The sequence below is a fragment of the Opisthocomus hoazin genome, chromosome 16 (genome assembly GCF_030867145.1).
Source record: "Opisthocomus hoazin isolate bOpiHoa1 chromosome 16, bOpiHoa1.hap1, whole genome shotgun sequence".
Lineage (NCBI taxonomy): Eukaryota > Metazoa > Chordata > Aves > Opisthocomiformes > Opisthocomidae > Opisthocomus > Opisthocomus hoazin.
The window spans coordinates 15193227-15218145 of NC_134429.1; the positions used below are offsets into that span (position 1 = coordinate 15193227).

The 24919-nt window shown below is 55.4% G+C and overlaps 2 protein-coding genes across 2 annotated transcripts; one reads left to right on the forward strand and one right to left on the reverse strand.

The window, feature by feature from the left end:
• Positions 1-6353: 6353 nt before the first annotated feature.
• RCC2 (regulator of chromosome condensation 2) lies at positions 6354-17464 on the forward strand. The gene is made up of 13 exons (XM_075437583.1): positions 6354-6426; positions 7784-8145; positions 9491-9584; positions 11304-11447; positions 11538-11669; positions 11768-11856; positions 12152-12266; positions 13307-13473; positions 14852-15032; positions 15135-15240; positions 15362-15434; positions 15569-15646; positions 16003-17464. The coding sequence occupies exons 2-13, from the start codon at positions 7789-7791 to the stop codon at positions 16105-16107; spliced, it is 1641 nt and encodes a 546-aa protein (XP_075293698.1). The 5' UTR covers positions 6354-6426; positions 7784-7788; the 3' UTR covers positions 16108-17464.
• Positions 17447-24074, reverse strand: LOC104335984 (protein-arginine deiminase type-3-like). The gene is made up of 16 exons (XM_075437581.1): positions 23810-24074; positions 21847-22027; positions 21703-21775; positions 21564-21625; positions 21346-21463; positions 21130-21255; positions 20667-20845; positions 20487-20590; positions 20302-20413; positions 20111-20218; positions 19742-19890; positions 19449-19593; positions 19271-19364; positions 18882-18961; positions 18036-18164; positions 17447-17945 (listed from the first exon to the last, which is right to left on the reverse strand). Exons 1-16 carry the CDS (start codon positions 23899-23901, stop codon positions 17712-17714), a joined length of 1986 nt encoding a protein of 661 aa, XP_075293696.1. The 5' UTR covers positions 23902-24074; the 3' UTR covers positions 17447-17711.
• Between the last annotated feature and the right edge of the window lie 845 nt (positions 24075-24919).

Sequence of the window (24919 nt, forward strand, 5' to 3'; positions counted from 1 at the left end):
CCAGCTTCCCAGGCCCTAAAAAACCTCAAAAATACACTGCACAGCAAAAAAAAAAAAAGACATATTAAAGCGGCGCCAGGACCCCACGCACGGGTTTGCTTCAACGCGATATCCTCGCCCCGAGCAGCACCCAGCTCACCTATCTCACCGCTGTTTCGGGGCCGTGTTTTTCGCGCTGGGACGGCGTTTTCTGTCGCTGTCGCAGCGTTACCTCGCCAGCACAGCCCAGCTCTGCCGGAAAACACACCTTGCAAATAAACCCGATAGCTGCCAGGTGTATTCCAGCTCCAAACCAGCCAAACAAGCCCGGGAAAAAAAAAAAAAAAAAAAAGCCATCCCAATGCCCTTGGGATGACTCGAAGGCAGGCGGAAAGGATGAAAAAACTCCTTTTCCTGTGGGTAATGGCATCGCTGCTCGTGGGGGTGCTGAGCTCTGCCAGGAAAACCTCGCTGCGAGCGGGGACGGCACCCCAGCATCGCAGTGGAGAGGACTTTATCCCTGCTGGTCCCCATGTTTGGGGGGGGTCCCCATGTTTGGGGGGGGTGGAGACGCTCCACAGCCCGTTCTGGGCGGGGGGGGCTGGGTAGCAGCAAAAGCATCCCATTGGCAATCACGGAAATTCAAGTTATTTTTCTATATAATATATATAATTTTATATATAATTTTTCTATATAATATATATAGTCTTTGCAGATTCAATCGCCAGTCAACGTTCCACACCCCAGCAACTCCACAGCAAGGGCTTCAAGCCCTCCCGAAGGAGCAAGGGGCCTTTGCACCCCAAAAACCAGCTCGGCAAAGGCCGCAGCGAATGGAGAAAGGAGCGGAGAGCACCCCGAGCACCCACCCCTTCGCAGCCTGCTTGCTGCTTGGGGAGAGACGCACCCATGGGGTCCACACCGCAGCGAGCGGAAGGGTCCCGGTGCGTCTGCCGCGGGGGCCTTCGGACCCCCACCCGGCTCTATACAGTGCGGATCTATAGGGACGAACCCTCCCCGTGCGTCAGCGCTGCCCAGCGATCACACCGTTCACCGGCACGGTCGCGCTGGCCAAGGTGGGGTGAGCTCATGCACACCCCAAATTACACTCACGCAAGCCCTCGGCGGCGATCTGCCAACCTCCTCGCTGGGATGCACCAACACACCCTGGAGTATTCCCCTCCCTGGCACCCATAGGGAGCCCCCAGCCCCCAAAAACTCACCCCACGCTCGGTAAAAAAGAGGAGCGACGAGAGTTTGCCGGCGCGTTGGCACCGGCACGCTGACACAGGCGCATTGGCAGCACTGACTCAGCCAGGACTGGGTGCAGGCGTCGGCTGGGCTGGGCTACCCCGGGGTGCCGGGAGCTGAAACAACTCCCCAAAATAAATCAATTAAAAATAAAATATCACCCTGCAGATCATCTCCCCCGCAAGCCAACCAGCCACAAGCCCCCCAAGGCAAGGTGCAGGGCTTGCAGCAGGACTGCAAACCCTCGCAAGGGTTAAGGGATGCTTTTCCAGCTCCTTGCTTGGAAGAAATTTCAGGCACTCCCTGCCTGGGCAACCTCCACTTAGCCAAAAAACCATCCGTTAACTCCAGCGGCATGGATTTATTCACCCTCGGAAGATGGGGGATGTGGGGTGCAGGGTCACCCACCCATGGATCACGGCGATTTAATCCCACCTGCCCGAAGATTCGTTGGCATGGAGGATCCTGACCTTCCCCCCCCCTCCAGGAAAGGACCCAGGGGCTACCTGGGCAAGCAAACAGCTCCCACCGGTGCTCAGCCCTTAAATCAGCCGCCTCCTGCTCTCCCATCGCTGCTGATGGAGCCCAGCTGGCCTCATCCTGCACCACCCCCACCAGAGCCATGACGCCCGGCTCCAAAGGGCGAAACCCAAGGCAAACCCCACCCCAGTGAAAAATCAAAACCCCTCCCTGGGCAGATCTACGCCCGCCCCACCAAGCTTTACGATCTGTAACGTGACAGAAACTCAGTAAACCTGTTTTTATGGGCGTGAACGGAGACTTTTCCAAGGCTCTTTAAATATCTGGAGTTTCAGTATAAATGCGCCGCTTGCTTGTATACGACCCGGGGTAGAAGCGATGCGCATGGAGGGAGGGTGCATATGGAAATGTAATCATTCCATATAATAGATATATATTTATAGAGGTGTATGTACTTGGGGCAACGGAGCCGGTCTGGGGATGCCCTCTGCTGGCATCCTCCCCGGGAAGGCTTTGGGACACCTTCTCCAAGAGGCATCCCAACTTCTCCTGGGTTTTTTTTGGAAAAACCTTGCCGGGAGGCACCAAAAGCCAACGCCTGTGGCATCCCGGCATTGCTAGAAACGAGGAGGCCGGACCTCTCGGTGCGTGCTGCGAGGATGCAAGCGAGCAGCCGGGCTGGCTTGGCTCTCCGGTCTCCCAACCAAAAACCCCTCAGCGGTGCACGAACCCGTCCGCAGCGAGCGTGCGAGCCGGCAAGGCACGTGGATGGAACCTTGCAAGGCATGAAATTGTTTTTTTACAGAATCACAGAATCCCAACATGGCGGGGGTTGGCAGGGCCCTCTGTGGGTCCCCCAGCCCAACCCCCTGCCCAAGCAGGGTCACCCAGAGCAGGCTGCACAGCACCGCGGCCAGGCGGGGCTGGAATATCTCCAGAGAAGGAGACTCCACAGCCTCCCTGGGCAGCCTGGGCCAGGGCTCCGTCACCCTCAGAGGGAAGAAGTTCTTCCTCGGGTTCAGCTGGAGCTTCCTCTGCTTCAGTTTGTGCCCATTGCCCCTTGTCCTGTCGCTGGGCACCACTGAACAGAGTTTGGCCCCATCCTCCTGACACCCACCCTGCAGATATTTAGAGGCATTTCTAAGGTCCCCTCTCAGCCTTCTCTTCTCCAGGCTGAACAAGCCCAGCTCCCTCAGCCTCTCCTCGCAGGAGAGATGCTCCAGTCCCCTCCTCATCCTCGTAGCCCTCCGCTGGACTCTCTCCAGTAGCTCCTCATCTCTCTTGAACTGGGGAGCCCAGCACTGGACACAGCACTGCAGATGGGGCCTCACTAGGGCAGAGCAGAGGGGGAGGAGAACCTCCCTTGACCTGCTGGCCACACTTCTCTTGATGCACCCCAGGATCCCATTGGCCTTCTTGGCACCCAGGGCACGCTGCTGGCTCATGGTCACCCTGTCGTCCACCAGCACACCCAGGTCCCTCTCCGCAGAGCTGCTCTCCAGCAGGTCCACCCCAGTCTGTACTGGTGCCTGGGGTTGTTCCTCCCCAGGTGCAGGACCCTGCCCTTGCCCTTGTTGAACCTCACCAGGTTCCTGTTAGCTCCCCCTTGCTTCCTCCACAGAGGGTCTCGCTGCAAACCCCCCCTTTTCCAATCTCTGCGGGTGCACCCCCGGTATCGCCGTCCCCAGGGACACCCCAAATAGCGGCCAGGGATGCGCACCCCACGGCCGGAGCCCGGCTCGGGGAAGCCAAAGCAAGCCCGAGGTCACCCAAGGCGAGTCGCTCCCCACGCCAGACACCCTTGGGAGCGGACAGGTAAAACCAGTTTTTCTTTATCCCAGGAAAAACCAGTTTAACCCACAGCCTGACGCAACCTGTCGAGAGATCACCTCTGAATCTTCCCACCCGCCCTGTATAACCCAGCCGGCGTTTTTGGGGGAAAAAAATACGTTTTTAAGGATAACCGGCTGGATTCCAGGGCCAGCAGCGGTTTAATGACATCACGTTGCTGCCAGCATCGTGGCAAACCCCCAAATAAATCAAGTCCCCCCCCGGCTCCTGGAAGCGATGCTTTAATTTTTCATTTTTACCAGAATTAGGACAAAAAGCTGCAGCACCGTCCCCACAAAATACCCCGGATTTTCAGGGAAAAAACCCTGCCGCTGAGGGGGGCGAGCGGGGAACGGGGAGGGGAATTTGGCCCCGGCGCCGGGGCTGCACGCCGAAACCTGTCCCGCCAGCGAGGGGGAATCATCGCCGCCGAGCTCTTCGTCCTCAGCAAAAGCCCTTTGGGAAATCCCAGCGCGGCGCCGGGGCTTTTTTTTTGGGGTGCCGAGGGCTCGAGGTCGCTCCTTCCCCGCGGAGCGCCGGATTTCTCCGCAGCCAGCGCTCGCTCTCCCGAGTCCCGCCGGAGCATCGCCCGGACGGGAGGTCGCCGCGCCGAGATGCTTCGCAGATAATTCGGTAAGTGATCTGTTTCTTTTTTTGGCCCCTTTCAAGCACCAGCGAGGTTCTCTTGCGTAAGTGACGCCGGGGTTTTGCCAGCGGTTTGGCGTTTTGCGGCGTTTTCGCGAACAGCGTCCCACGGGCCTGGGTCTCCAGGCTGCAAACGCATCATGGATTGGGATCACATCACAAATTGGGATTATATTTGGAATTATATCACATATTGGGATCACATCATATATTGGAATTATATCATATATTGGAATTACATCACATTTGGAATTATATCACATATTGGAATCGCATCACATTGGAATTACATTATATATTGGAATCACATCACATATTAGAAATTAAACCACATATTTGGAATTACATCATATATTGGGACTACATCACAAATTGGGATCACATCATATATTGGAATTACATGACATATTGGAATCGCATCACATATTGGAATTACATCCCTAATTGGGATCACATCATATTTGGAATTACATCACAAATTGGAATTATATTTGGAATTACATCACATATTGGAATCACATCATATATTGGAATTATATCATATATTGGAACTACATCACATATTGGAATTACATCACAAATTGTAATTACATCACAAATTGTAATTACATCACATGTTGAAATTACATCATATTTGGAATGACATCACCTATTGGAACAGCATCACATATCGGAATCCCATCACAAACTGGAATCCCATCGCGTCCCGCAGCGCCTGAGCGGGAGGGCACAGGGACAGCAAAACCGCAGCCGCTAAGGGGGGTCAGGGCGAACGCCCTCGTCTTCCCCTCCCGCAAAATCTCCTTTGCAGTAAAGGGAATCTTCTCCCGGTAAAGGAAATGTGCGGTAAGGAGCGCGAGCATGTCTTTCCTCCTGGAAAATAATAAATAAATCTCTTTTTTTGAGGACGGGGCCTTGCTTGGCGAGCAGGGGGAGGGCGACTTTGCTCCCGCAAAAACCTTGCGGCCAGGGGAAGGAGCGCGCCTTCCCTTTGCGAAAACTCTAGGCTATAAAGGGAATATGCGCATTTATTTCTTGGGAAAAACCAAAACGCACACATTTTGCAATAAAGGCAATATATGTCCTTTTTTGTTGAGAAAAAAATGCATTTTTTTTTCTTGGGGAAAAAAACCACCATGTTTGCAAGGTGGGGAGCGAGGGCACTTTGCTCTTGCAAAAATAATCCATATTCTCCGGACTTTTCCTTTGAAAAAAAAAAAGGCAAAGCAACCCCTGGGCAAAGAGGGGCAGCGGGTGCTGGGGGGGGGGGGAATCCCTCTGCTCTTCTCCTCGCCCTCCCCGAGTCTTCCTGACCTAAAGATGGAGCTGTCTGGGCCCGGCCGGGCTCTGCCGCCGCTTCCTCTCCGCAACAAGAAAAGGGTTTTTCTTCCTTCTTCTTCTGTTTTTTTTTTCCCCTTTTTTCTTTTTTCTTCTTCTTTTTTCTTTTTTTTCCATGTTTCCCTCTTTTTTCTTCTTTTTCTTCTTTTTTCTTTTTTCCCCTTTTTTCTTCTTTTTCTTTTTCATTCTTTTTTCCCTTCTTTTTCTTTTTTCTTCTTTTTTCCCTTTTTTCTTTTTTCTTCTTTTTTCCTTTCTTTTTCTTCTTTTTTTCTTTTTTCCTCTTTTTTCTTCTTTTTTTCTTTTTTCTTTTTTTCTTTTTTCTTCTTTTTTTTGTCTTTTTTCCCCTTTTTTCTTCTTTTTCTTTTTTTTTCTTTTTCCCTTTTTTATTTTTCTTTTTTCTTTTTCCTTTTTCTTCTTTTTTCTTTTTCCTTCTTTCTTTTTTCCTTTTTTTCCCTTTTTTCTTCTTTTTCTTCATTTTTTCCTTTTTTCTTTTTCTTTTTTCTTGTTTCCTTTTTTCTTTTTCTTTTCTCTTTTTATTTTCGTTTTTTTTTTTTCTTCTTTTTTCTTCTCTTTCTTTTCTTCTTTTTTTTTTTTCTTCTTCCTTTTTTTTTCTATTTTTTTTTCTTTTCCTTTTTTTCCCCTTCCCCTCTGCTGCCCATCCATGTGTTTCTGTTTTGCGTTGCCGCCGTTGTGCGGGCGGCTCGTATTTACATTTGCAGCGCATCTGGTGGGTGGGCGCTAAGGGAGGAAAAGGGAAAAAAAAAAAAAGAAAAAAGAAAAAAAAATTTTTTTTTTTTTAACCTCCCTTTTTTTTTTCCCCTGCACCAGGAAACACCACCAAAAATATTGCAAAGGCCCCGAGTTGTTGCTTTCTTTATGCTGCACCCTTCGCCCTAAAACCAGGTTTGCAAATGGGGGGGGGGAAGGGAGTGGGGGGGGAAGAAGGAGGGGAAAGGGGATGGGGGGGGCTTAAAAAAAAAAACCAACTACCCCCCCCCCCCCGAGGCAGGCGGATCCACGTGGTGCGCTGGGCCACAGAGCTCCCATTGTTCAGCAGCGCTAATAAAGGGGAAATTAAAAATAAAAGGGGGGGGGGGGGGCAGCCGGGAGGGAGTGGGATGGGGTCGGGGGGGGCGGCCCCAGCCGCGCTGGGATTTCTTTTGCGACCCCCCCTCCCTCCCCAAAGTTATCATTGCCCCCCCATGGAGAAAAAAAGCCCCCCCCCCCCAATAAACAAGCAAATAATAAAAGGCCGGAGGCAGGAGGAGGGCAAGCGGGGCCCCCCCGAGAGCAGGTGGGGGGGTGCGGGGGTTGGGGGGGGTAAGGAGGGAGGGGGGATCCCCTGTGGGCCCCCCCCCGTACCCAGCTCCCCGCCACTTCCCTTGCGGGGGGGCCGGGCCGCCTTTTTGTGTCCGGGCCGTTTGCTCGCCCTGCATTACCCCCCCCGGGTTTGTGAATTCCCCTTCCGCCCCCCCCCCCCTTTGCGAAGCGCCCTCTTGCAGCCCCCCCACTTCGCAACCCCCCCCGCAACCCTCCCCTTTTCGCAACCCTCCTCTTCGCACCCCCGCTTTTGCAGACCCCCCCGTCCGCCCCCCCGCAAATCGCCCCTTTGCACCCTCACTTCTGAGCCCCCCCTTTTGCAAATCGCCCCATTGCAGTCCCCCGTGCTACACCCCCCTTTGCAAATCGCCCATTTGCACCCCCCTTTTTCAGCCCCCTCCTTTGCACCCTCACTTCTGAACCCCCCCTTTGCAAATCGCCGCTTCGCACCCCCCCTTTTCAGCTCCCCCGTTTTCAGCTCCCCCTGTGCACCCCCACTTCTGAACCCCCCCTTTTCAGTCCCCCCCTTTGCACCCCCCGTGCTAACCCCCCCTTTTCAGCCCCCCCATTTGCACCCTCTCCGTGCTACCTCCCCTTCACACCCCCCTTTTCAGCCCCCCCTTTTCAGCCCCCCTTTGCCCCCCCCCTCCGTGCACCCCCCACCCCCTCCCCCCCTTCAACTTCCTCCAAGTGCACTCAGGGCCCGGGAGGGGGGGGTGTCACCCCACGCCCCCTCCCTCAGCCCCCCCTTCCCCTCACCCTCCCCTCAGCCCCCCCAGCCCCCCTCAGCCCCCCTCAGCCCCCACTTCCCCTCAGCCCCCCTCAGCCCCCCCATTCCCCTTAGCCCCCCCCCCTCAGCCCCCCTCAGCCCCCCCCGCTCCCGCCAGCCCCCCCGCCGGGGCCGGGCCGGGCGGTGACGGCAGCCCGCCCCGCTCCGCAGCCGCCATGCCCCGGAGGAAAGCGGCGGGGCCGCCCTGGGACGCGGCGCCGGGGAACGGGGCGGCGGCGGCGGGCGGGAGGCGGCGGCAGCGGCCCGGGCCGGCGGCGGGCGGGAGGCGGCGGGCGCGGGCCCAGCGCGGCGGCGGCAGCAGCGGCGGCAGCAGCGAGGAGGAGGCGGCGGCGCCCCGGGAGCGGCGGGCCCGGGCCGGGAGCCCCGGCGGGAGGAGGCCCGGCAGGCCCGGAGGGGCCGGCGGCGGCGGGGCCCCGGCTGGAGGAGGAGGAGGAGGAGGAGGAGGCGGCGGCGGAGCGGCCCGGGGACAGAGCGTCGTCGTCTGCGAGCCCGAGCACAGCAAGGAGCGCATCGTGAGGGCAGACCCCCCCCGCGCCCCTCCTGCACCCCACGATGCACCCCGCACCTTACACCCCCCCTTTGTACCCCGTAATGCACCCCCCAGTGCACCCCTCACCTTACACCCCCCCGATGCACCCCCCAGTGCACCCCTCACCTTACACCCCCCCGATGCACCCCCCCTGCACTCCCAATGCACCCCTCCTTTGCACCCCCTAATGCACCCTCCTTTGCACCCCCTAATGCACCCTCCTTGCAACCCCTAATGCACCCCCCATGTTGTAACCTTCCTTTGTACCCCCCAATGCACCCCCAATGCCCCCCTCCTTTGCACCCCCCAATGCACCCCTCACCTTACACCCCCCCTTTGCACCCCCCTTGCATCCCCCCTTGCACCCCTTAACGCACCTCCCCTCCCGTACCCCCTAATGAACCCCACCTCGCACCACGTAATGTACCCCCCTGCGCCCCCCCTTTCCACCCCCCAGTGCACCCCTCACCTTACACATGTTCCTCATATCCCTTACACCCCCCATGTCCCCGATGTCCCCAGTGTCCCCCACGACCCCGATGTTCTCCATGTCCCTCATGTCCCTTACATCTCCCGTGTCCCCGATGTCCCCCGTGTCCCTGATGTCCCCCACATCCCCATATCTCTGATGTCCACCGTGTTCCCTGTGTCCTGATGCCCCCCATGTCCCCCACATCCCATATCCACAATGTCCCCCACATCTCTGATGTCCCCCACATCCCTCATGTCCCCAATGTCCCGCATGTCCCCTGTGTCCCCAATGTCCCCCGCATCCTCCACATCTGCCATGTTCTCCATGTCCCTGATGTCCCCCACATGCCCCATCCCCTACGTCCCCCATGTTCTCCATGTCCCTGATGTCCCCCATGTCCCCCATGTTGCTGATGCCCCCCACATCCTCCATGTCCCTGATGTTCGCTATGTCCCCCATGTCCCCGATGTTCTCCATGTCCCCGATGTCCCTGATGTCCCCCACATCCCCTATGTCCCCTATGTCCATGATGCCCCCAACATCCCCGATGTCCCCCATGTCCCCCACATCCCCGATGTTCTCCATGTACCTGATGTCCCCCACATCCCTCATGTCCCTGATGTTCTCTGTGTCCCTGACGTCCTCCGATGTCCCTGATGTCCCCCACATCCCCCATGTCCCCTATGTCCCTGATGTCCCCAACATCCCCCACGTTCCTGATGTTCTCCATGTCCCTGATGTCCTCAATGTCCCCCATGTCCCTGATGCCCTCCACATCCCCCATGTCCCTGATGTTCTCGCTGTCCCCAATGTCCCCGTGTCCCCGGGTCGCTGACGGTTCCCCTGCTCCTTGCAGAAGCTCGAGGGCTCCAGGTGCCGGGGGCAGCTCCTCATCTTCGGAGCCACCAACTGGGACCTGATCGGCCGCAAAGAAGTGCCTAAGCAGCAAGGTGAGGGGAGGGGGCTCTGCCCAGCGCCGCGCCCTGCCTCATTACCCCCGCAGGCTGTAATTAATTTTTTTCCAGCTTATTTTTATGCATTTAGATTTTTTAATTAATATTTTAGGTTGTTTTTAAACCAGTTGCGTGCTGGGATGCGGGGTGCACTGGGTCTCCTGCAAAGCAAAATCAACGCGCTGCTTATTTTTTTTATGAATTTATATTGCAGTTAATTTTCCTGCTTACTTCGCTGTGTTGCTATTTAATTAATTAAACTGGGGGGTGCAGTTTAATTAATTAATATCAGGGAGTACAGTCGCGTATCGTGATCTGGGCCGGGACTTGGGGTACGGGGTGCGCTGGGTCTCCCGCAGAGCAAAATCAGCGCGCTGCCTGTTCGTTAGGCACTTATATCTAATTCCTTTTTCTGATTTCTGTAATGCGTAAATACTTAATGAATTTTTAATTCATTAATATTTTTGGAGGTTTTGTACAGCTGCGTGTTGTCAGCAGGGCCAGAATTTGGGGTGCGCCGAATCTCCTGCAAAGCGAAATAAAGGCATCGCTTATTTTTTATGCCTTCATACTGAATTATTTTTTTTTCTGCTTATTTTAACACATTTATATTTAACGATTCTTTTTATTAATTAATATTTTGAAGGGTTTTTTTACAGTTGGATGTTGTAATCGGGGCCAGAACTTGGGGTGTGGGGTGTGCTGCATCTCCTGCAAAGCACAATAAACACGCCGCTTATTTTTGATGCATTTATCTTTCATTAACTCTTCTGCTTCTTTGTAGCATTTATGCCCAATTACTGGTTTTATTAATTAATATTTTTTCGTGGTTTTTTTTGTTTGTTTACAGTAGCACAGCAGAATCTGGGCCAGAACTTGGGATGCGCCAGATCTGCAAAGCACCATAAACGCGCTGCTTATTTTTGATGCATTTATATTTCATTAACTTCTCTGCTTATTTTTGGTGCATTTATATTTAATTATTTTTTTTAGTTAATTAAGCTGGGGAGGAGTTACAGTTGCACCGCATAATCTGGGGCAGAATTTGGGGCACGCCGCATCTCCTGCCCAGCAAAATAAACGCACTGCGTGCTTTTTAGGCCTTTATATTCAATTAATTTTTTCGCCTCCTTGTTTTTCATGCATTTATATTTAATTTTTTTTTTAATTAATTAATTTGGGGAGGAGTTACAGTTGCTGAATCTGGGCCAGAACTTGGGGTGTGCTGGGTCTCCTGCAAAGCACAACGAATGCACTGCTTGCTTTTAATGCCTTTATATTCAATTAATTCTTTTTCTGCTTGTTTTGAGTGCATTTCTATTTAATCTTTAATAATTGTGTTTTTTTAATTTGTTTAATACAGTTGTGTATCGTAATCTGGGCCAGAACTTGGGGTGTGCTGGATCTCCTGCAAAGCACAATACATGCACTGCTTGCTATTTGTGCCTTTATATACAGTTAATTCTTTTTCTGCTTGTTTTGAGTGCATTTCTATTTAATTAATATTTTAATTTATTTTTTTTTTATTTGTTTAATACAGTTGTGTATCATAATCTGGGCCAGAACTCGGGGTATGCTGGGTCTCCTGCAAAGCACAGTGAAGGCACTGCTGGCTTTTTATGCCTTTATATTCAATTAATTTTTTTCTGCTTGTTCTGAGTGCATTTCTAGTTAATTAATTTAAAAATTTTTTTTTTTTTTTTTAATTTAATACAGTTGCGTATCGTAATCTGGGCCAGAATTTGTGGGGGCCGCACAGGTACGGGTGTCTCTCAGGTGTCCAGGTGCGGAGCGTGGTGTCGGGCCCCTGCGCCGCTCACAGCCTGCTGATCACCGCCGAGGGCAAGCTCTGGAGCTGGGGTGAGCCCGGTGGGGGGGGACACGGGACGGGACACCCCAAAACCCTTCGTGCTCCCCGTTTCGCGGCGATAAAGAGCGCTTCTTGGCCAGGTCGCAATGAGAAGGGGCAGCTGGGCCATGGGGACACGACGCGGGTGGAAGCCCCGAAGCTCATCGAGGTGCTGGGGGGCGAAGCCATCGTGCTGGCAGCCTGCGGCCGTAACCACACCCTGGCCCTCACAGGTACCGCGCGGGGGGAAAACCCTCACATTTTAGACAAATTGTCTGAAATCAGCCCATTTTGCCCCAAAAAACCTTGTCGCTTTGATTTTGCGTTGCAGAGAGCGGTTCGGTGTTCGCCTTCGGGGAGAACAAAATGGGGCAGCTGGGGCTGGGGAACCAGACGGACGCCGTGCCCAGTCCCACGCAGGTATCGCTGCTCCTTGCCTTGCTTCCCAACCACTTTTTTGGGGGAACAAACAGCAGATGGGGGGTTTTCTCATCGGAAAAAATGCATAGTGGAGCCGAAAATGCTGTAGGATGCACGAGCATCCCTCTCGGGGATGCTGCTTCATTTGCAGCTGCGGTGCAAAGAAATGCAAGAGGAAATGAGAATAAAACCCCAGATTTGAGGATTTTGGGGGTTCCCCCCCAGGAAATTCAGCTTTTTACCTTTTTTCTCTTGTTTCCTTTTCCCTCTACCCCTTTCTCTGCTCCTCCTGCAGATCATGTACAACGGGCAGCCCATCACCAAACTGGCCTGCGGGGCCGAGTTCAGCATGATCATGGATTGCAAAGGAAACCTCTACTCCTTCGGGTGCCCCGAGTATGGGCAGCTGGGTATGGTGCTGTTTGGGGGATTTCACCAAAATTTTGAGCTATTACTGGGTTGGGGGGGGGGGAAGTTCCCTGCCTCAGTTTCCCCATCTGGGCAACTGAAGCATCCGCAGAATCACAGACTGGTCGGGGTTGGCAGGGCCCTCTGTGGGTCACCCAGCCCAACCCCCTGCCCAAGCAGGGTCACCCAGAGCAGGCTGCACAGCACCGCGGCCAGGCGGGGCTGGAATATCTCCAGAGAAGGAGACTCCACAGCCTCCCTGGGCAGCCTGGGCCAGGGCTCCGTCACCCTCAGAGGGAAGAAGTTCTTCCTCGGGTTCAGCTGGAGCTTCCTCTGCTTCAGTTTGTGCCCGTTGCCCCTTGTCCTGTCGCTGGGCACCACTGAACAGAGTCTGGCCCCGTCCTCCTGACCCCCACCCTGCAGATATTTAGAGGCATTTCTAAGGTCCCATCTCAGCCTTCTCTTCTCCAGGCTGAACAAGCCCAGCTCCCTCAGCCTCTCCTTGCAGGAGAGATGCTCCAGTCCCCTCCTCATCCTCGTAGCCCTGCGCTGGGCTCTCTCCAGTAGCTCCTCATCTTTCTTGAACTGGGGAGCCCAGAACTGGACACAGCACTGCAGATGGGGCCTCACCAGGGCAGAGTAGAGGGGAAGGAGAACCTCCCTTGCCCTGCTGGCCACACTTCTCTTGATGCACCCCAGGATCCCATTGGCCTTCTTGGCAACCAGGGCACGCTGCTGGCTCATGGTCACCCTGTCGTCCCCCAGCACTCCCAGTCCCTCTCCACAGAGCTGCTCTCCAGCAGGTCCACCCCAGCCTGTACTGGTGCCTGGGGTTGTTCCTCCCCAGATGCAGTTCAACCTTGTTGAACCTCAATCAGGTTCCTCTCTGCCCAACTCTCCAGCCTGTCCAGGTCTCATAGCGGGGTTGGAGCTGCGAATAAAAAGGGGTTTGGAAGAGGAGAGGGGATTTCTGCAGCCGGCTTGGTAATAATGGGGTGTGGGGAGGGGGTCACCCCGTTTTCATCCTGGTGCTTGTCCGCAGGGCATAATTCGGACGGGAAATTCATCGCCCGGGCACAGCGGATAGAGTACGACTGCGAGCTGGTGCCGCGCCGCGTGGCCATCTTTATCGAGAAGACCAAAGATGGGCAGATCCTGCCCGTCCCCAACGTGGTGGTGCGGGACGTGGCGTGCGGGGCCAACCACACGGTACGGGCGAGTGTTTGCGGCGTGCTCCTCGCCAGAAGTCCTCGCTGCTCGCCTGAGTCGAGAAAGCATGGGTAGATGGATAAATATTGGCAGCGTGCGTGTAAGGATAAATATCGGCAGCGTGCATTTAAGGGTCGAGATTCATAGCGTGCATTTAAGGATAAAGATTTGCAGCGTGCATTTAAGGCTGAGCATTTGCAGGGTGCCTGTAAGGATAAATGTTTGCAGGGTGCCTGTAAGGCTAGAGGTTTGCACCATGTGTTTTAAGGATAAAGTTTTGCAGAGTGCATGTTGGGGTATATAAAGATCTGTGCTGTGCACGTAAGGATGAGGATTTGCAGCGTGCGTTTCAGGCTAAATATGGCGTGCATTTAAGGCTGGAAGTTTGCAGTGTGCAGTTAAGGATCAAGATTTGCAGCGTAGGTATAAGGATAAATATTAGCAGCGTGTGTGTAAGGATAAATATCGGCAGCGTGCATTTAAGGGTCGAGATTCGTAGCATGCGTTTAAGGATACAGATTTGCAGCGTGCATTTAAGGCTGAGCATTTGCAGGGTGCCTGTAAGGCTAGAGATTTACAGCATGCATTTTAAGGATAAAGTTCTTTGATGTGCACGTAAGGATGAGGATTTGCAGCGTGCGTTTCAGGCTAAATACAGCATGCATTTAGGGCTGGAAGTGTGCAGCATGCGGTTAAGGATCGAGATTTGCAGTGTGGGTATAAGCATAAATACTTGCAGCGTGCATTTAAGGACAGATTTGCAGCGTGTGTAGAAGGATAAATATTTGCAGCATGCATTTAAGGATAGAGATTTGCAGCATGTGTTTTAAGGATCAAGTTTTGCAGCATGCACATTAAGGATGAAGATTCACAGCGTGCAGGTAAGGATTGAGCCTTGCAGTGCGTGTAAAAGGATAAATGCAGCGTGGGTTTAAGGGTCGGGATTTGCAGCGTGCATTTTAAGGAGAAAGGTTTGCAGCTTGCATGGAAGTATAGAGGTTTGCAGCGTGCATTTGTGGATCGAGATTTGCAGCGTGCACATAAGGATAAATCCTTGCAGTGTCCATATCAGGGTCCAGATTTGCAGCGTCCGTATCAGGGTCCACATTTGCAGTGTCCGTATCAGGGTCCACATTTGCAGCGTGTGTTTAAGGATAATTACTCGTGGGGTGCATTTAAGGGCAAAGATTTGCAGCCTGTGTTTCGGGATTGAGGGTTGCAGCGTGCATTTAAGGATAAATATTTGCAGGGTGCGTTTAGCGTTCGCAGCACGCAGTGTAATTGATGCTGTTCGTTGTGGCCGCTGCGGCTTTCCCTGCGCCGAGCAGGTCGGGTCTCAGCTGCTCAGACCCGGGTGGATGCATTTCTCCATCCCCAGCTCGTCCTGGACTCGCAGAAGCGCGTTTTCTCCTGGGGGTTCGGGGGCTACGGGCGGCTGGGCCACGCCGAGCAGAAGGACGAGATGGTGCCTCGGCTGGTCAAGCTCTTCGACTTCCCGGGGCGCGGGGCGGCGCAGATCTACGCCGGCTACACGTGCTCCTTCGCCGTCAGCGAGACAGGTCGGGCTCGTGGCGTTTTATGGCGAAGGCGTCGTTATTCGGGGTGGTTTGGGGGGTGCTCGGGGCGTGCTGGAGCTTGACGGGTGGTCTTGGGGTTTGCAGGCGGCTTGTTTTTTTGGGGTGCCACCAACACCTCCCGCGAGTCCACCATGTACCCCAAAGCCGTGCAGGACCTCTGCGGCTGGAAAATCCGCAGCCTGGCCTGTGGGTAAGTCCAAGTCCCCCCACCCCCAAAGCCACCCCAATTTCCTGTTTTTTCGGAGTGCAGCCGCCTGCGGGGCGGCTGGGGAGGGGGGGCGTGGGGTCACCCTTCTTGCGCCCCGCTGCAGGAAGAGCAGCATCATCGTGGCGGCGGATGAGAGCACCATCAGCTGGGGTCCTTCGCCCACCTTTGGGGAACTGGTAAGAAGGATTTACCGGGGACTCCCAACCCCTTGACAGCCCAACCCCCCCCCCCAGCTGCTGGCAGGAGGGACCGGCTGCTTCCCCCCCGCCCCGGTTAATGTTTCCCCTTCTCCATGGGGTGCACTCGGCAGGGCTACGGGGACCACAAGCCCAAATCCTCGACGGCCGCCCAAGAGGTGAAGACCCTGGATGGTATCTACACGGAGCAGGTGAGTGGGGGACCCTGCCAGAGGATGCTGAAGGGAAGATGTGGGGGCCTCCCTCGAAATAAATCCAGTGGCTGAGGCCGTACACAACTCATCACACCCATGGGATGTTGGAGGGAGGGCACGTGGGCCCCCCTCCTTAAATAAATACATTGGCTGAGGCTGTACACAACTCATCACACCCATGAGATGTTGGAGGGAGGGCACATGGACCCCCCCCTTAAATAAATCCAGTGGCTGAGACCATACACAACTTATCACATCTATGGGCTGCTCAAACACGGCCCGGGGAGGGGGGGAGCAGCGGGGAGCAAGGCGCGTGGCCTTGTGCCTCAGTTTCCCCTCTGCCCTTGTCCCAGGTGGCCATGGGCTACGCCCACTCGCTGGTGATCGCCCGCGACGAGAGCGACGCCGAGAAGGAGAAGCTCCGCAAGCTGCCCGAGTACAACCCCCGCACCATCTGAGGGGCTCCCCCCGCCCCGCCGGGCCCCGGGGGCCCCCCCAAACCCCGCTTTTCCAAGCCAGCCGCGGTTTTGACTACCTGTCCTCCCATTTCCAAAGCTGGGGGGGTGGGGGTTTATTTCTACACACCCCCCCATGGCTTTTTGAGTTCCCAACCGTAGCAGGACCTTTTGGCACAGCCAGGCTTATTTTTTTGGGGGGTGTTTTTTTTTATAATTATTTTAATTTTATTTTTTCTACATCGCTTTTTATTACTTCCCCCTTTTCCTAGCTATAAATATCCCCGGCCGCGGGCTCGGGGTAAAACTGGGGACCTGTAGAGCAGCTGGAAAACACCTCTTTTTCCCCAAAATTCCAATTTTTTGGCATTTTTCCCAAATCCCCCCCCTGCTTTGGGTGCTATAATTTTGGGGTACCCGCCCCTCGCATCCCTTTTTTTCCAGAGGGATTCGGGCTACGGCTGTCGGCCTCCGATCCCCCGCGGGCCAAACCCCTCCCCAGCATCATCTTGGGGCTCCCCTCCCCGCTATCGCAGCCCTCGCCCACCCCGGGGAGATCTCAGGTATCGAGGGGAGTCCTAAAGCATCGCGTAAGCTTGTGCTTAGAATTATTATTCTTTTTTTTTTTTAATTATTATTAATTATTTCCACCTGGTCTCGGCCCAAAGTCCCTCCTACAACGCTGTGCACTGTGCTGGAGAAACGAGGTGCCTTTTGGAGCAGAGCCTGGCTCTGCCTCCACGCAACCCGAGGGTGATGTAGGGTTTATTTTTTATTTTTATTTTTATTTTGGAATTTGTAGGGTTTCTTTTGAAGAATTTTTTTTTAAAGGCCTTTCTGCTCGCCCCAACGGGTCGCACTGGGTGCTCGGGGGTGGCGGTTGCACCCATTTTGGGGAGTTTTGCAGTAAAAAAAAAAAAGGGGTTGGGTTTTTGTTTTATTTTTTTGCATTTCCTTTGGGGTTGGGCGTTGTTTTGGGGCGCGTTAGGGATTAAAATATCCAGGACAGGGAGCGACTTGGGCGTAAAGTCCCAGTATTCTGCTTTTTCAGCAATATTAGGGTTTTGTGCGGTTGTGGCCCGAGCGGGTGCCACAGCCCCAATAAAACGGGGTGGAGAAATCACCAAAAACCCACTTTTTCCTCCCCGAAAAAAAAAAAAAAGCATCGTTTTGGTTCATCCGGCTACCGGCAACATAGTTTTAGGCGGAGGCTGGAGGAAGAAAATAATCCTAAACCGGGAGGATCTCGGAACGACTCATCTTTAGCTGAGGGTCCTGGGTTAGTGCTGTAATTGTCTTCTTCATGGGGTTTTTTTATATTTCTTGGAGTAAATGTTTAAATAAACGACGTCATTGTGTACCCCCCTCCCTCCGCTCATCGTACCGCCGCGATGCGTCACCCAGAGAGGGGGGGAAAATAACCACTGTCCCGTTTGAAACAGAGCTTGGAACCTTGCACCCAGCGCGGGGGAGCCCAGGAGAAAGCTACAGCCCGTTTTTATTCGGAACGCGGGCCGGTGGCCGGCGCCACTGAAGGCACTTGCGGGGATGGGGAGAGGGATTTGGGGAGGAGGAGGAGGAGGAAGAACATTGGTACTGGGGCCACTTCAGGGCACCATGTGCCACCATTTGAAGGCGAAGGGCTTACGGCGGACGTTGGTGCCGCAGTGGACGTTGCCGGAGAGGACGTGGTAGGAGAAGTAGTCATCGATGAAGGTGCAGGTGAGGCCCAGGGGCTCCAGCAGCGCCCGCACCCGCTCCTCCAGGCAGCACTGCCCACCCACCCGCGGTCCGAAGGGCTTGGGGATGCCCAGGTGCCTGCCCAGCACCAGCATGTTCACCTGCGGTACGGGGACGCTGGTGAGGGTGCAAATGCCACCACAAATCCACGCCCGGGGGTTGGGGCGGTGGGAGGACATCGGGGGTCTCACCATGTTGGGGAAGAAGGCTGCGGCGCCGGTGGACGCGTCGCCTCGGAAGAGCTGCGGGAGGTCGAGGATGTCCAGCTCGGCCAGGCCCAGCGCCCGCTTCAGCACGTCCCGGTTCCAGCTGATGCAGCTCTGGGGGGAGGCAGGGAGGGGAGAGGCGTCAGCCGTGGTGCTGGGGAGGGAGGGATGGACAGAGGGAGGAACGGGTGGGTGGAGGGACAGATGGATAGATGGAGGAATGGGTGGATGGAAGGATGGACAGAAAGACGGGTAGACAAAGTGTTGGGCGGATGGACAGAGGGACAAAAGGATGGACAGAAGGATGGCTGGACAGAGGGGTGGATTGGTGGACAGGACAAACGGATGGGTGAACAGATGGAGGGACAGAGAGATGGAGGGATAGACAGAGGGATGGGCAGATGGAGGGAGGGATGGGTGGAGGGATGGACAGAGGGAGGGAGGAACGGGTGGGTGGAAGGATGGACAGAAAGATGGGTAGACAGGGATGGGTGGGTGAATGGAGGGGCAAAGGAATGGACAGAGGGATGGGTGGACAGAAGGACAAAGGGATGGGTGGATGGATGGAGGGACTGAGGGGCAGAGGGATGGACAGATGGGTGGACAGATGGAGGGACAGAGCGATGGAGGGATGGGTGGATGGATGGAGGGAGGATGAGTAGATGGAGGGAGTGACAAAGGAACGGACAGAGGGTGGATGGACAGAGGGACAAAGGGATGGGTGGACAGATGGAGAACTGGATAGAGGGAAGGGTGGAGGGCTGAACAGAGGGATGGAGGGACAGAGGGACAGGCATGGTTTGAAAGAAGCCCCCTGCCCAACATTCTCACCTGGACATAATTATTGAATTTCCGGAGGCCTTCGTTAGCCAGAATCTCGTTTATCGTCAGCTTGGGCACCCTCTCCAGTCCTGCAGCACAAAGAACCAGGCAGCAGTTCTTCCCCCAGCACGTTTGGGATGAGACTGCCAGGGCTGAGCCGGGAGCTGCCCCATTTCTTCAGGGGTCACTGGCAGCGAGCTCCGTCCCAATCCGGGAAACCAAATCTATGCAGCTTTTTAATTAATTCTGCTTATTTCTGCCCCCTCTCCCTGCTGCCAGCAGCACTTTCCAGCCATTAGCTGGGGTTTGGGGTGCTGTGCACTCACCCACCCCATCGCATTTCGCAGGAAAAAGGGAAAATGAACCCATCGAGCCCCGTTCTCCATCCTCCCCCCTACCCTCAAACATCGCTGCCTCGCCGAACCCCTCCTCTTGCTTCTCCTTGAGGAGCTGGTAGCAGGCGCTGGGGCTGGCCAGGAGCAGCCGAAAACCCTGGCGAGGGAGAAAGGTAAGATTTTGGGGGGGAGTATAACGGGTGGACCCCACTTCCCCCCCCCCCCCCCCAGGACTCATTACCTTCCGATCGGGAGCGGGGACAAAGCTGAGAAATTCATCCACGTGGCCGACGCGGAGCCAGTCCGAAAACAGCTCCACCGGCGCCTGCACCCGTTGGGCGATGAGGAAATGCTTGACGGCTTTCGCCATCCGCCGGCCGCCGAATCTGGGGGGCAGAAGGGGGGGGGCTGCCATTTCGGGGTGCCCAAGGGGATGCTCTGCTTGTGCCCAACCTCAAACGGTGCATAAAAACCCTTTTTTGGGGTTTTTGTTGTTTTTAATGAGTGCTCTGATCCTTCCATCCCACATCTCACCTGGGGAAGCTGCTGCCGATCAGGATGCGGCCCAAGGGGTACTCCTTGCCCTGCACCGTCACGGGGGGGCTCACCTCCAAATTACCGAAGGAATCGAGGCCAGAAACACCCTCCGGCGCTTGCCGGGCCACGTAGCCGAAATCAGGGCCCTAGTTGGGGAAAAACGAGGTGATAATGATTAAAAAAAGGCAATACTGGCTAAAAAAAAAAGCTGTAAGCACCCAAACTGCAGAACTCCCAAATCATCCTTCATGCTGGCTCTTCCTTTCCCCAGAAAAACAAGAAAAAAAAATTGATTTATTCTGTTTTTTAAAGTGTTTTCAAAGCTTTGTGCCTTGCTGGGAAAGGGAGGAGGAAGGGGTCAGGTACCAGGATGCTCTTGACGGGGAAATCCTTCAGCCCACCATCGCGAGGCGAGTCGAAGACGACAGGGAAGGTCTTGTGGGGGGCTTGCACGTAGCCGAATTCAACCTCGTCCTGGAGAAGGGTTGGAGAAGGTGAGGGGAGCCCCCGCGGAGCTGCTGCAGCCGGGCTGGGGCTGGGCACCATCCTGCACCCACCTGGATCCAGAGGTCCTGGCGGTTCTCCAGCAGCGGGCAGACGGTGAGCGGGCACTTGGCTTTCTCGGCCATGGCACCCACGGCTGCCACAAAATCCTCATTATCGTCCACGCTGGGAAGAAAAACGGGATGCGGGGGGGCTGGTCCAGCAGCAGGCAGGATGCAGCCGCTCCCCCAGCACCCACCTGCAGACAAAGACGTCCAGCGGTGCCAACGTGTTGGGGGTCATGATCCACGGAGCCACGCGGAAAACCACCGTGTCGGTGAAAATCGGAGTCTCCAGCAAACCCTGGGACGGAGGGGGACAGCGTTCGGGCTCCGCTGCCCCCCGCTACGCCTCACCCCGAAGCCCCCGCGGCCGGTACCTTCTCGGGGCTCTCCAGCAGCGTGACGTGGAAAGCCACCAGCCCTGCAAAGCCTACGTCGGGGAAGGCGAGAGCCTCCACGTAGAAGATGCTCTCCTCCTGATGCCGGCTGGGTTTGACGGCGTAGGCGAGCTTCGAGCCCCCCAGCACGTGCTTGTAGTCCTCCAACACGACGCTGTCTGCGGGTGCAAGCGCCGTGCAGCCCCCTCAAACAACCAACCCTTTTTCTGCACCTATCCAGCTCCATTTTTTTGCTAATATCTTGCAAAAAAAGGCATATTTGATCCCGTGGAGCAAGCACGGAGGGAGCAAAATCACCCGGTGCATCGGATAAACCCCCCCTGTGGGATGTAGGGTGGATGCTGAGGAAGAGATGCTTGCTCTGCCGCAAGCATTTTGCCTGAACCCCGATAATCTGGGGGGTCTGTCCCCTCCCCCCCAGACCCTGGCATCAGGCACTCACTGCCGCTGTAGAAAACACCAACTTTATCAGCTTCGCTGAAGTCCACGTGGAGGACGAGGCGGTGGCCGGTGAAGATGGTGCGGGGACCTCGGGTCCGCAGCACCATCTGTGACATGTCCTTCAGGTCTGGGGGGGGGGGGAACGGGGTGTCAGAAAGGAAAATTTGGGAGAAAACCATTAAAAAATGGGGGTTTCTTGTATGGGATGAGCCAGTACCGGCGTAGGAGCGGACGATGGTGTCGTAGTTATCCGGTGTCTTGGCTTTGGGGTTGTCGCGGTCACAGTTCACCAGCAGGATGGCCCCGTGCCCCTCAGGACCCCATGTCCACGTCGTCTAGGGCAGGGGGGCAATGAAGCGGGGCTGGGGGTGTCAGCCATCACCCCCCCCTCCATCCCACGGTGGTTCTGAGGGGAGTGGGACCCCCCCTTTATACCTTATCCAGCAGCGTCCTGCTCACTGCTCCGCTGCGGCTGGTGTCAGCATCCAGCGAGACCTCTGCGGGGAGAGGGATGCTGAGGGGGGGAGCATCCCCACCGGCGCCACGATCTGGGGGTGTCCCCCCCCCAGCTTACCCACGCAGGTGATGTACAGCATGGCTCTGCCCACGGGCACCCCGCCTGCCTCCCCGAAATACGAAATCCTGACCTGCAACGAGGAGCGGGCGCTCGCTGCCGTGGCGAGGACGGGTGGGATCCCGCCGGCGCCCCGGCACCCACCTTCTCGTCACCCACGTCCTTGCTGAGGGCGTCCATGGCCAGCAGCACCTCGGTGCCGGCGGCCAGGGGCCAGCGGCAGACGCTGGAGGGCAACTTGACGCTCTGCGTCTCGTGCACCACGTAGAGCTTCACGCCCGGCGTCCCCTGCACGTGGAAGGCGACGGCGTCTTTGGGTGCGGATCTGGAGCGGGGAGAGGGGGGAAAACCCGGTGAGAGCCTCGGGGGGGGGCAGCGTGCGGCCATCCGTGCGGGACGCAAACCCTGCCGCCTGCGAGCTTGCGCCGTGCAATGAATCCTTGCAGCAAGTCGGGCAAACCCGCAATGATCCCTGCAAAACGCAGCTGCGACAAACCCCGCGCTGCGGCGTTACAATCAGTCCCGCAACGGGCAGCGAGCCCTGCGATGCGCAACCGCAACCAGTCCTGCAAAATGCAACGCGTCCCGCAAACGCGACGGCGAGGAGCCCTTCAGCGCACAGCAAATCCTGCAGAACTCGATTACAGCAGATCCCGCCAAAGGCGATTGCAGCAAATCCCGCGAAAGGCGATGACAGCAAATCCTGCCGGAGGCAAGAGGTCCCGCAAAAGGCAACGGCGACAAATCCCGCAGCGTGAATTGCAACAAACCCTGCAAGATGCACAAAATCTTGCGATATTCAACTGCATCAAACGATGCAAAGCGCAACAAGTCCCGCTATAAAAAGTGGCAATAAATCCCACAGCGTGAATTGCAACAAACCCTGCAAGATGCGCAAAATCTTGCGATATTCAACTGCATCAAACGATGCAAAGCGCAACAAGCCCTGAAATATGAAATGGCAATAAGTCCCGCAGAATTAATTGCAACAAGCCCTGCAAGATGCACAAAATCTTGCGATACTCAACTGCATGAAATGATGCAAAGCGCAACAAGTCCCGCTATAAATAATGGCAACAAATCCTGCAGCATTAATTGCAACAAACCCTGCAAGATGCACAAAATCTTGCGATATTCAACTGCATCAAACGATGCAAAGCACAACAAGCCCTGCAATACAAAATGGCAAGAAATCCTGCAGCATTAACTGCAACAAGCCCTACAAGATGCACCAAATGCTGCAATATTCAACCGCAACAAGTCCTGTAAAATGCAATTGCAACAAAACCCTGCAAGATTCCGTCGCGGCAAACCCCCGGAGCTCTCTGGGGTGGTTTTTTGGGACAGGACAAGCCCTGACCGGTCGCATCCCCTTCGGAGAAAAGCAAAGCTGCAGCGGTCGGGCAGGCTGCAGCTCGCAACGCTCCGCCCCGGCGCAACACGCTGTAGGCGATGGGCCAAGGAGCACAAATCCTGACCTGCCAGGAGGGAAGCACGGATCTGTCCCCAGGGTGGAGGGGAAAATCCCACCCCAGGGCCAGCGAGAGAGGTGAGGATGCTGTCAGCGTTGATGGGATCATATGTGGCTTTGGATGCATTAAATAAAATTAAAAAAAACGACGAAGCTGTTGCTTGGGCTGGGCTTTAAGGAAGCAAAAAGCAAAACCTGCTGCTGAAAAGCACTTCAGCTGGGGCTGGGGCCAAGGAGGCAGCTAAAGCACCGGGTGACGGGAGGTGACGCCCCGGCCAGCAGCACTGCGGTGGTTTCTCTCCCCGCATTCTCCCGGAAAGGGGAAATCTTTCCGTTCTGGAGGAGGACGTAGCAGCCCCCCAGCCGGGATGTGAAACTCAGCCCAAGGCATCGCTTAAAGATCCCAGGGGGGGCTTTTTGCACCCAAACTGCAGCAAAACGTCCCTTCGAGGGGTCACCGCTCCACCAATTCGGAGGAGCCCCTTCCTCCTGGGGCCCGACATCTCCTGGGAAAACCAACCTGAGCAGCAGCATCACCCCCGCCCCACCCCGAGCTATTTTTATCAGCTTGATTAGTGAGATAAAAGCAAAAAAAGGGGGATTTTAATTTTTCCCCCCCACGTCGCGGCCGCTTACCCACAGACATCGAGGGAGAGCTCGGTGCCCAGCACGCAGACGGTGCTGGTGGGACGCTGGGTGGACAGCTGGACGCGGCGCTGCTGGGCCATGCCGGCGGGCCCCTGGGGCACCCTTGGGTGCTGCGACGGGTGGCACGAGGGGGTTTATAAAGCCTGGCTGCTGGGAGGGGATTAACCAAAGCCCGGCTTAATCCCACCTCCGAGCTCTCAGCCTCCGGGCTGGGTGCGCACGGTGCCCAGCCGCGCTTCCCCGTGATGGAGCATGAATCAGAGCGCGGGGAAAAGCACCCCAAGACACCCACCAGGTTTTGTTTTGTTTTTTCCTTGATAAGAAGCTCGGGGGTGGGTTTTTTTCTTAGCACAAAGAGATGCTGGTGTGACTGGCCACCCTTAAACCCACGCTGTAAAATATTCATTGTGACACCAGAGCCGAGCTGGGGACGTGCCAGCACCGGGCTCAGAGGGGTTTTATTTCTCCTCCCATTGGTTTTATTTGCTCAGCTGGAAAAATTGGCTTTAGGTCTTATTTTAGGGGGGGTTGAAGGTGCAAGCTGGGTGCTTGCCCTGACCCCCTGGGTGCTGCATGGGGCAGGGGGTCGGTACATCACCTGCGGTGGGGACAGCAGACCCTGCCGCAGCTTTAATCGTCTTTGTTTTAATTAAATCCTCATCTCGGCGTGGGAGAGGCCTTTGCCGATGCAGCTGTCCCCCCACCAACTCCCTACGAGATCATGCGCCGCTGGAATTTAATATTCCTCCTTGGGGCTGGGGAAACTCAGCAGAGCCATAACCGCAGGGACAAGGGGGGGCTTGAGGTTAGAAATCACCTTTTTGGTAAAAAGGACGGGTGCCAAGATGGACGCGTGTTCCTTCTGGGGAGCATCCCCCTTGATTCTCCAGCACCACTTGCAAACACGGCCTCAGAGCAGTCTCCTGGAGGCTTAGCTATGCTTTTACACCTCAAAAAGTATTGCTAGAAAAGGAAATTGCCCCAAAATAGTGGATTTAGCCCCATAATAGCTCCTGGGGTTGCACAGGGCCAAGCGATGCCCAGGGCAGGGGACTTGTTTCAGTTCCTGGTGCCGGTTCCAACTGGGTGAGGGTGGTA